The sequence below is a fragment of the Trachypithecus francoisi genome, unplaced genomic scaffold (genome assembly GCF_009764315.1).
Source record: "Trachypithecus francoisi isolate TF-2019V2 unplaced genomic scaffold, Tfra_2.0 Lachesis_group4, whole genome shotgun sequence".
In the NCBI taxonomy this organism is placed as follows: domain Eukaryota; kingdom Metazoa; phylum Chordata; class Mammalia; order Primates; family Cercopithecidae; genus Trachypithecus; species Trachypithecus francoisi.
Window position 1 is genome coordinate 75,711,134 of NW_022681469.1, and position 12,613 is coordinate 75,723,746.

General features: G+C 37.1%; 1 protein-coding gene across 1 annotated transcript in view; it reads left to right on the forward strand.

Moving 5' to 3' along the window:
* The first annotated feature begins 4,173 nt into the window (after positions 1-4,173).
* Positions 4,174-12,613, forward strand: part of ASB4 (ankyrin repeat and SOCS box containing 4) — a 53,930-nt gene continuing 45,490 nt past the window's right edge. Inside the window, exon 1 of the mRNA XM_033193457.1 lies at positions 4,174-4,425. Coding sequence (XP_033049348.1) covers positions 4,239-4,425 — 187 coding nt within the window. The 5' untranslated portion in view covers positions 4,174-4,238. The remainder of the gene's footprint in view (positions 4,426-12,613) is intronic.

Sequence of the window (12,613 nt, forward strand, 5' to 3'; positions counted from 1 at the left end):
GGGTCCCCAGAGAGTACACGAGGGTCTTAAGGGCCACTTGCCACAACATCATTGCCTTGTCAGAAAGATCTTCATACTATTTCAAGAGCAAAGGACACTGTTCTGGACATGTCATGAAACAGTAATAAAAAGCTCATCTTATAGGATGGAGAGTTTTCATTTTTAAGAGCTGAGGAGACAGGAATTTCTAACAGGCCTGACTAGGCAGTGTGAAACATGACCACTGTGTAATTTGACCTCCTGAGGTGACTTGAAGCAGTGGCTTGGATAGTGGAGGCAGGCCTCAAACCTGCTATTAGCATTGGTGGCATTGCTTCCTATGTTAGAAGGATTTTGATGGGCAATTTAATTAAGCTGCTATTTGCTTTGTAGGTGCAAATAATCTATAAGTTGTATCCTTTGCTGCTCAGGTAAATCGATCAATTGATTTTTAGCAGAATTATATAGATAACATTTTCAACTTGATGCATTTTTTAAATGAAAATTTGCTTTGTTTTCTTGGATTATTCCACCAAGTTTAGATCTAGGATTTATTTATATAGCTATGGGACAAGACTGAAATAGCTTCTGTGGGAAAAATTATAGCCATCTCTTTAGGCTAAAATTTTAAAGTTGTATCCAGATATTAAAGCAATGCTTTAAAATTTCATTCTGAAGTCATGTTGCCTGTGGCCTTCGACCTTGAGGGCCAAGTTTTGAAGTTTGCCAACCCAAGGAAGGACCATCTGTGCATTGATCAGGTTTAAGTCTCAATGCAGACACTTAGAAAGATAGCCGTTGTGAGACTCAAGCATTAGGAAAATAAGGATATTTCTAAATCACCTTATCTCCTTATTTAGCATTTCAAGGACCATGCCTGAAGGACTCACGTCATAGGGTTTCTTTCACAAGGCAAAGATGATAACCATTCCACCTCTGGAGGGAGATCAATAGACTTGCTGACATAGGGAGAAAAGGAAAAGCTAGAGAGGCAGTAAATAGTTCAACTGGACCCTTGTAGCTAGGAAGGCTAGACACCTTGATGGATTATGAGAGGATATATAGGCTCATCCAGGGGTCAGATGGCATGTACTCAGCCCTCCTCACACACTTCTTCCAAGGTTGAACTTTAATGGGATGGGGGGTGGTTTAGAAACAACCAGATATGCCTGAGGAAGTTCAAGGCCACTGAGGTTAGCGGCTCAGCATTAGAGAGAATGTAGACCCCTTGGAAACTTCGTTCCTTAGCTTAGGGCTATGTCTATTCTGGCCCTAAGAAGATGGCAAGAATGTGGCACAATAGAAGATGACTTGTTCTTCATCGTTCTTGTCAGCCAATGGGCTGCAGTGTTTGAGGACATCAAAACTGTAGTCAAATGACCAGAATCACACACTCCAGTAGCCAGATAAGACCAAGTTAGTGAGGACTCATTCTACCACGGAGATATCAGGGAAGGTCCAGAGGACAATGAGTCCATCTGAGGACCCCCTTGCCTTTCAGTCACCATGAAGTCCTATAAGGTGCATTCTTACTGCTGACTGCTATTCACTTGATACACGTGGTCTGGCCATACTGGTAATTTATGACAAAAGTCTCTCTTGCAATTGATACCAGTTGTTAAATATTTGCATTGTGAATATTGTTCCTCCATGTATCCCACATTCCCTGAAACTCTCTTAGTTGGAAAGCCTGAACTCTCAAACACAGAGAATTTTATTCAAAGAGACTGATCATTTACCTAAAGAGACTGCTAAATATTTGGATCAGATTAACACATCAGGTTGGACCAAAATTAAATTGTCCTTCTTTTTGCCACTAAGTTAGGTGTGGAGACCCATAATGGGGGTCGTCAGATCAAACGATTAGATATAAACAAACTATATTATTTTTGTATGAAATTCAGTATATTTGCAACTTTGTGACAAATTCTAGTGTATAGGAAATAGAGATGATCTAGGGATTCCCATTGCCACTTAAATCTGTTAGTGAGCTAAGTTACACATGGGCAGGGGTTTTTGTGTTTGTTCACTGCTGTATCTGCAGTGCCCAGAATAAGTGTCTGGCAAATGGTAGATACTCGATGGGTATATGTGGAAAGAATCATAACAATAGCATAAAACAGACTTGCAAAGTACTCTCTAAGAATGCCAATACAATTTCAACAAAAGCACTGTGTCACAGAGAGTCAGTTGGGAGCCAATCCCTTGGTTGAGGAAGTATTTCCATATATGGCTCTTTTTGTTGTTGCTATTTTTCAAAAATTATATAATTTAAAATTTTCAAAAATTGTAAAATGTTTAACATTAAAAAGTAGAAAAAAAAATTGGCAGGGCACAGTGGCTCATGCCTGTAATCCTAGCACTTTGGATGGCCGAGGCAGGAGGTTCACTTACACTTAGGAGTTGGAGATCAGCCTGGGCAACATGGCAAAACCCTGTCTCTTCAAAAAGTCATACAAAATTTAACCAGGTGTGTTGGTTGCATGCTTGTAGTCCTAACTACTCCAGAGGCTGAGGTGGGAGGATGGCTTGAGCCTGAGAGGCAAAGGTTGCAGTGAGCCAAGATTGCACCACTCCAGTCCAATCTGGGCGACAGAGTGAGACCCTGTCTCAAAATAAAATAACAAACAAACCTAATCTACAGTATTAGAAGTTAAGACTTATTGTTATCTCTGTGAGGCAGGTGTTTTGATTAGAAGAGGAGATAAAGGGGGCTTCAGGTAAACTTGAACTAGTCTATGATTTAACCTCATTGTTGATTACATGAGTGTGTTCACTGAAAATTTGACAAGCTGTATACCTATAACTTGTCAATTTCTTGCATTTATATTACACATCAATAAAACAAGTTTAAAATTATGTTGTGATTTGCCTCATTTACATACTTAAGTAAATTCTAAGAATCAAATAGTATCATTGTAAGTTTTTTAAAAGTCATGTTCTTAATTATTCTGCAGAAAGTTTACACTAGTTTTGACTTCCACAAACAACATAAAATGCAATTTATTTGCATTCTCTTTAGTACTTGAAATTATAGTTTTCCTAATTTTTAATGATTTTATGCAAGAAAAATTAAGTATATACTTTTCTCTCCAACTTTTTATTTGAAAAATTTCAAACTTACAGAAAAGCTGAAAGAATAGTGTAATGGACACCAATATATCCCTTATTAGATTCACCAACTCTTTAAGTTTTTGCCACACTTGCTATTCTCTGTTTCTATTTATACATACATGTATATAATGTATATGTATATATACACTTGTATATATATTACACATGTGTGTATATATTTATACATATACATATATACGTATACATGTACATATATACACGCATGTGTAAATAGAATACATATATACACACACATCTATCTATCTGCATTTCTGAGCTATTTTTAAAGAAGTTTTAGACATCATGACAATTTATCTCTTAGTGTATCACTTAAGGGTAAGAATATTTTTCTACATAACCACAACACATTTATCATTACACTTCTATATTGTCAAGTAATATCTAGTCCACGATTATAGTTCCACAATTGTCCCAATACTGTCTTTTCTAGCTGATTAAAAAACAGGATTCAATAAAGTTCATTCACATGTTGCATTTAGCTGTTTTATCTCTTCAGTTTCTTTTTTACCTAAAACAGTCTCTGCCCCGACCATCCCCCCTCACCCGACTTTTCATGATATTAAAATTTTTCAAGTCTAGGTCGCTTGAAAACCTCTTGTTTGTCTTCAAATATGTATGACCGTGGTTGATTTTACAAACTCATACTGCAAAATTATTATAGGTTTTTAGAAGTACATGTATCAACAACTGTAACAGATTTTCATTTTTGGATATTGGTTAGTCAGAGCAAGACACTGGATATCCAGCCAGGCACCAGATGTTTTTATTGAGGGGAAAAAAAAGAGCATTAAGAGCTTTTAAATCTTATGTTATTACTTTGATCATATAAGAAATAATTGTGACATTTTGTGCTTGGAAATGTATCACAGGGGCTTTCCTTCATATTGACACTGTATATTACTGAATGGATCAGTTAATATATAACCAGTTTAAAGGACCTGAAAATGTAGTGACAGCCAAGAAGGATATTTTGAAGTTTGAAATGATCCCTATATAAATAGAACGGATCAGCATAACTTTGGGATAAAATTAGCTGACAGTTTGTGGACTCTCCAGCATGCGCCTGTTTGCTTGGTGCTGTTCTCTTGATAAATCACAACAAAGCTTCCAGAAGGCGAGGAAGGATGGACGGCACCACTGCCCCTGTCACTAAATCTGGAGCTGCCAAGTTAGTTAAGAGAAATTTCCTTGAGGCTCTAAAGTCCAATGACTTCGGAAAATTGAAGGCTATTTTAATCCAAAGGCAAATAGATGTGGACACTGTTTTTGAAGTTGAAGATGAGAATATGGTTTTGGCATCTTATAAACAAGGTAAAAATATATAGATGTTATTATAAAACTGGTAGAAAATGATTGTTTTTTAAAAAAAATGCAGTGTCAGTTATCCACTCTAAACACTAGCTTGTATTGTTTCTTTAAGTATTCATTTAAAAAATATTTCTAAATTGATATTTTCTTTCTTTTTAAACTAAAACACATGGTGGGCTGATATATATATGTATAAGTTGTGTCTCTCCTTTTCTTTTCCTACCCTTGGGCCTAGGACTTGAAATCCCAGACAATCATTTTTAGCAACGCACTCTCTGTTTTTAACTTTTCTTCTGACTATGATGATATAGAAGGAAGAAAACATTTCTAGATTATGGCTAAGCAGATTGTTGAAATCGTATCTTCGACAATGTACCTGGTTTAAAAACAGGCTGCTAATTCTCCATTAACAGCCACTTAAAGATATATCCTCTCTATATCCACGTGGATGAAAAAGAGGACTCTCCCCAGCATTTGGAGGGTTAATAAATGGATAAAGCAGTGTCACAGGCACCTTGATGGTCTTCATCATTTTAATGAGTTTTCAGTTCAGGCACAAAAGCTGAATTCAGCAAAACAAAAAAGTTAACTTTTTTCCTGGACTACAATAATTGTTCAAAATTGTAGATAAGTTTAATACAGAGTACCTGCCTTATAAAGATCTAAGGAAAACAAATTAGAACTTTTTTTTTACCAAGGAATTTTCTGGAACCCATGCTTAATAAATCAGAAATAAATTAGAGTTCCACTGATTCTGATTTCCCAAATCAACTGGCTAATGGAGGGGAACGTGAGCAGTTAGATCATCTGGTGAGCATACTGCAAACATGCTGCTCAACATCACTAATGTTTAATACAATATAGATGCTAAGGTCTTGTGTACAGCATTTAGAGACAGTCATTATTTTCATGTTTAAAGATGATTTTGGGTCATATATAAATCATCATTATAATCCATTTCCAAATACAAATGCTAATGGTACATTATATATTTCTTCATTAATTTACTGTCCTCTGTCAGTTCTGAGGGAAGTATAGAAGAGTTGAAGCTAGTTACTGTGTTTATGATTTTTACTCAAAGGCTTTATAATATTTTTGCATTAGTGGCATTAATATATTGATGGGAAGACAAAGAAGGGATTTATTTTTTAAAAAGTTTATGGAGTCTCTGTTAGAAAGAAAATTTGTATATACTACATAATTAGATTGCTTTCATCTTATAACTTTGTTCAGTGATAGAATGTCTGAAAGCTAAACTAATTTTAAAGATGTTTTTAAAAAGCTTATAATTCTGCCTAGGGTGAAATAACTCAGGTTTAAGTCAGTGGGTAAGTTATTTGACCCTGAGTTGCAAACACTGTCTACTCTCATCTCCTGAGCAAGTCAAGTTGCACAGATTGTGCGAAGTTTCTGAGGATGTAAGAAACGAAGTTTTAGGTGCAGGCTCTAGGGAAGTGGAGGGGAGTGGGGGAGTTGGTTCTCCTGCTTCCACTGGTGTCATCACCTTTGAAGGAAAAGAAAATACATTTTAAATTATTCTTGTCAATGTGAGCTGACTCCTACGGTCCTCATAGAGCTAAATTTTCATTCACACGAATTGAAGTGTTTTCATAGTGTTAGGACTGTGGGATGTGGCTTTCAATTAAGGAGATAGCAAATTACACCCTCTGGAAAAGGAAAAGAACAGTTCCATTCTTACGTATGCCAGGTGGATGTTTGCACAGAACTAGTAAAATCTGTGGTCTTACTTTTAGGGTTTATGCAGGAAATTTGTGTCTGTGCATTCATGTGTAGAAAGAAACACGCTACTCTGTTTAACACGAGTATGGGCATAAGGAACTGTCTCTTTAGTCTTAAATCCAGGTTAAGACCTCATCTTTCTTAAAAGTTTCTTCAAATTTTTTTCATATGCTTCCAGCCTTATCATCGATCCTTTTAAACTTAGGAATGGAAAGTTAGGAATGGAAATGATAAATAGAATCCTAGCTGCTAGAGATCTAAGTGGTTATATCAATATCTTAAGTCATAAAGTCATTGTCAGGCAACAGCGTGGAGCTGAGCAGTCTACAGTGGTTAGTTAGTTCTTTTCTAAATAGTTCAAAGGAATAGGACCCATTTCTATGTGGTCGTAAAGGGTATGTGGCTGGATTAAAGTTTGTGAGACTTTATTAAATCAAAGGAGAAGTTTTGGACATTGGATGCTGTTGAACCGCTACATACTGCTCTTTGATTTTTTTTAAAGCACTTTTGAAAAGCTCTACACAGAAGTGCATGAATAAGTGTGCAACTTGATTACTTTTCACAGAATAACAAATCTATGTAGCCAACATCCAGATGAGGAAACAGAACATTCCTGTTTACTTTTAAAGTGTGGGAATCTTCAGGTTTCAGTTATTTTTGGCTTAATAAGAAAGACAATGTGCAAAACCTGTAACAAATCTCATGCTACTCTTAAATTTCCTTGTGTAATGAATACTAAAATTCTATATTCAACATTTGATAGTCCTATAGAAAATGAAAAGTACTACAATCAATTCTAAACCATTCTTATTTATTTAGAACATACAGCATTTTTATACAATTTAAAAATTAACTAAATTTTGTCCTGAAATATAGTCCATCTAAGCCTATATGAAAGTCAGTGTATAATTTTTGAAAAGGGAACTCAGAACTCTGCTGGCAAATAAATCACCTAAAATCTAAATAGTGCTCCCCAAATTTACATTCTAGTTGGCACACCAGTAATCAAAAGTTGAGCTCATAAGCAAATATGAAATGTGGATTTTGTGAGGAAGACAGAATAAAGCTATTGGATTACCAATAAGTCTGGAAGCTCATTTCTGCTTTCCTCTGTAGCACTGAGGCCATCTCATTGAGTATCGTCTCTTTCCAGTTTGACAGAAAACAGAGTTTATGTTCAAACTGTGGATCCTATCTTTCTCCAGCACCTCATCACGATTCTTAAAGTTAGAGAGTTCTCACTTTACTTTTCTAAGTTATTTTAAGCTTCATAATAAAAATCTTCAGATGAAATCATGTTTTATTAATTTAAAGAAATTTTCCTCACATTTTGTAAAGTAAACATTTAAAATGTGCTGGTTGTCATCTGAGAGACCTCCCTGGGACTGGCGGAGAGAATGGGTCTTAAAAGCAAAAACAAGTAAGCAAAAATTGCGTTTACCAGGTGATCACTTTAAAATAAAAATGATACAAAGAAAACATAAAGAACAACTTTCTAACTGCCAAATGCAATAAGTCATTGAAAGTCAAGGGATGTCAGTGATATAAAATTTATTATGAGCCAAGCATAAAATAAATCTTTAAAGAAAACACAAATGTCCCTTCTATTGGTTTTCACTGGTGAACTCCATACTGGGAACATGAAGGACTGTCCATCAAACTGTTGTCAAAGGCTTTACCAACTACACAGCTTGATCTTCCTTCAGATGTATGAGCTTTGGCTCATAAATGATACAGGCAGATTTTCATACTTATCTCTTTGATAGGAAACTCCCTAGTCAGCAAGGTTCATCGGAGTCCTTTTATTAATCAGGGTAATGCACTTTAAGTACTTCGTTTATGGCCCATAGCCACTGATTCCTTGGTTGGTGGTCATATTTTTAATTAAAATAACCAGTGAACGATTTCACTTGAAAACTTTCTGGCAGGTACTCTATCTACTTTACTAAATAGTAACTTATATCCAAATGTCATGAAAGCTCTTATTTCCACTCTCCGAATGAATAATTTCTTCATCACCTAATTTTCCTCTTTGCCAGAAATTCACTCTTCTGCTTTCCCATTTCCATCCTAGGGTTCTTTTCCTTTCTTGGATGTTCAAACTTTTTTCTTTTACATTTTACACCTCAAACTTGCTTTTTCCGCCTGCTTCCCAGGGGAACTTTGAGTTATCTGGAAAATATTAGCTATTAAAAAATAGCCAAGAATTGTGCTTCGGTCTGTAATCCTTCAGGACTGTGTAAATACGTGGACACAGGCAGAGCAAATGTCTGCTAATCCAGCCACGAGCAGTGTGTATAACCTTTGGCTGTAATAACAGAGGCTTCTCGTGCGTGGGGTTCTTTTGACTCAGATAACATTATAGTTGATAACTGTTGCAGAGCCCAGGCTTAGCTGAAGGTTTACCAGAAATGTGTACATCCTCTCCAAATGCTGGAGCAGAACCAAGCCCTTCTTCCAAAAGAAGGCCCAAACACTTTGCTCCTTGCTATATTTCTAGGCAGCTTTCTACCCAGCTATTGGGGCCATATCTCTTTGGTTTCAGATTTAAATTAAGCACACACACATGCATGCGTGCACAAGGGGCCATATCTCTTTGGTTTCAGATTTAAATTAAGCACACACACACGCATGCATGCACACACACACACATACACACACACAGGATTAGTCTGCGTATTTTTTTTTCCAGGGATAAAACTTCTAAAATTCCTTTAGAACTTTTAGCTACAAGTGATATCAATTTGGAGGTAAACTGCATGTAGCCTTCGGATCATAGATGGCTATTTAAAGATTTGGGGGCAATGGAGTTTGAGAGTTAGAGTTGGTTCTGTCAGTGCTTGTTAAATGAACATGGACACTTTATACTACTTAACCTCTTCCAGACTGATTATCTTCATTTGTAAAATGGAAGCTTTGACAAGACCCTCTCTAAGTTCAGATTCCTGCATGCAGATAATTAATCATATTATGCAGGTGAAACTGTAAACAGATTGTGTATCATGGTCAAAGCCACATGAGCATAGCCTGTATTTGGGAGTTCCTGTGGGTTTTGTACATAGGGGAAATAATATGTATTTTTCTTTTCTTTGTAGTGAGCTTCTTACTCAAACAGAACTCTTCTGCAAGGAGCTGTCACTGCACACAGACTGTAGACATGGGATAGTGTGTGAGTGGTTTACATTAGAGGGAGGCAGCCGCTGCTTCACCTCCCACCCCCAGCTCCCATGGGCTTGGTTTCCTGGTTCTGCCTCACCTCTGTCCTTTGTGCAGTCTAAACACATAGTAAAAGGGCAGCCTGAAATCTGCAGAGGTGAACAGAGGGGACTTTGAAAGACAAATACTAAGAATAAATCACATCCTAGGTTTCGAAGTCCTGGGAAAATTTTGCTGTGGGAAGAAGGGAGTGTGTAAAAAGTGAATCTGCCTGATCAGTTAATTGAGTTTCTAGCATGCTGTGATCATTGGTGGTTATATTTTGGGGGACAAATTCTGATCTCTTGACATATCAGCATCAGCACAAGATTGTGAACAGGCACAGCCTCATCTGTGGTTTTTGAAGATAGTTTTACTTGTGGTTTGGTCCTCCATGACAGTAAGTGTGTTTACTTCCACACTTACTACACAACGACCTGTAGGCCCCACCTCATTTTAAAGTTATGATTGTACGTTCATGTCCCTTTTGCCAGGGGCTGCTCTTTTCTCTGCTCAAACCAGCAGGCTTTCCTGATATGCTGGGGGCTGAATTATTCAACAATCCCTTCCCCCACATTACCACCAAAGTTTTGCAACACAGCCTCCAGATACACTTCAGTACACCCTAAACCACAGCCTGCAATCTGTCCTCTTCCCATTTCTCCACTTCAGCTCCCCAGGGGCAGCCACTAAGGTGTCTTGTTGCCACCTACCTACACACACTCCTATCTAAGGAGAGGTGAGTTGTAGCCACAACTCCATTCTGGGAGTTGGCTGATTTCCAGGACTTGGTAGTCTGTGAGCCTGATTGACCAGTTAATGTTTATGATTACAGGAGATGCAGAAAAAACTGACTGAGAGGCCAAGGATGACTGATTCACGTAATACATGGGCAGGATAGATTCTTTAGGTGCTACTGGCAAGTTAGGAGGAGGAAAAAAATTCAACTAGCAAATGCATTTCCACATCAGAGATGTGAAATATTATAGATGAATTGTGGATCTTCTTCCTTTCCTTGTGATTTGCGAAGCAGGCTTGGAGGTAATTCTATTCTGCTTCCACAAAGACAAAGACAAAGACAGATAGAAATTCTGCATTGCGGGTATTCTGAGTCTATGAGTTTGGATTGAGGCAGGCAACTCATGGCTCTAGCAGGATGAAAAAGTGGCAGTTTTCTCATCTGGAAAATGAAAGGCTTGGACTGGATAATCTTCCCTCCAGTGCTGACATTCTGTGTTTCTTTGATTTTACATCAAAATGGTGTTTTCTTAATCAGCTCTCTGCTGCTTCCTTTCTGGGATCATTTTTCTTCCCATTGCAGAAGCAGGCGCAAGTTTCCAATCAGTTGTCACAGAGAGCTGCCTAATTTTTGCTGTTAATCAGCAGGCAAAACACACCCTGGTTTTCAGACCTGGAACCAACTTCTTAGGCAGTTAGAAAACACTGTTTTTGCCAATTGCTTTTTGAGGAAATTTGAGTATTAAAATGACTGATTAAGTATTGATGTTAATATGATTCATTCATCATTAAAAGCAAGCTGCATAACATACAGCTTAAGAACTCTGCTTGGAACAGAGATTCAACGTACGTAACTCAATAGAAATGTGTAAATGAATCTATATGCACATACATTGTGTGTGCATATCAGTTTGCACACACATACACACGAGGCGTGGAATTGATACTCCCCATCTCAGACCTTCTATGATACTACTTAGTTCTGCCACGGAAAGTCCGTATAATCCAACACCATCTCTTCCCAGTGTCTGGAATCTCAAATTAACATCTTAGAATTTAATTCTATTAGCTGAATATAGATTTTTCCATAAATTCAGATAATCCTGAGAGTGATCACACTTTAAACAATCCTCAGTCCATTAGACTTTAATGTGAAATAACTGGATTTCTTTTTAAAGAGTAGATTTGGATAAAGGGAAAGGTGGGAGGGAGAGAAAGCAAGATGGCTCTAGAATTCTGAATGGAGTAAAAAAGGGATTAAAGGTGTTTGTGTGTGTGTGTGTGGTGTGTGTGTGTGTGTGTGTGTGTGTGTATGTGAAGCTATGTTGGAGGATACATTGCAGAAAGACAGACTTCCAATTGAGTTCATTCGTTCCTGTGGGATTAATCACTGTGCACAACCACTAATTATTGTGCACCATTAATCACTGTGCACAATAAATAGCTTATTCAAATTAAGTTATTCTTTCCCCTCAAGACAGAGAGACAATAGCTTATTTTAATTTTATTTATTTTTGTTAAAAAGCAATACATGCACAGGATACTACATTTAAAAGTTATCAAGGGGATATTCAAGAACAAATGCATATCTGTCCTGATCCACCAACCCTCCAGTTCTTCTTGGAGGCCACCACTATAACCAGTTTCTTGTTTTCAGTGTTTATAAATATAATTGCATATGATAGCATAGTCTGTATACTGTTTGGCTCCCTGCTTGTCTCACTCAGTAATATATCTTGAGATCTTTCCATTTCAGTCTATACAGAACTGCCCCATTTTTTTTAATGCTTGTATAATATTTGATTGGATGAATGTATCATAATTTATTTAAGAAGTCTCCTATCACTTGACATGGAGGTTGTTTAACCATTCAAAGAATGCTGCAGTGTAGTGCATGTTCTTATATGTAGACCAGGTTGTCAAGATTCCTAAGTCTGGGAGCATGTTCCGCAGAGTACAATACAAATGGTGTTCTTTGTGGAGTTGTGCAATACAGTGGTCCTTTAGGACGTTTCACATGGGTGTTTATGCTTATAGGACAAATACACAGGAGTGGCATGTCTCTAGTGTTTTTCACTTAAATGAGAGAAATTTAATACCTGATCACCAGGCCCACTTTTAATGTGGTCATCATCTTCAGAGCACCCTCTAGTAGTTCATCATTTCTTGTAAGGGGCAATGCCCAGAAGTAATCGTAATATTCTAGATTTCTTCTGGCCTTATCTAATCAGTGAAGAATACAATGTTTGCTTCTCTTGTTCTGGGCACTACACTTTTATTAATGTAGTTTCAGATTGTATTAGTTTTTTGGCAGCACCATCCCACTGTTGGCTTATTTTGAGATTACAGCTCAAATCCCTAGGTTGTTTCTCAAATAAATGACCATTAAATCATATTCTGCTTACCTTGTACTTGCAAGTGGAATTTTTATAACCTATAAGTAAACTTTTGATTTACTCATGTTAAAATTTATTTTGTTGTTTCAGACCTAAAGTAACTTCTATGCTGTGGCTGTTGA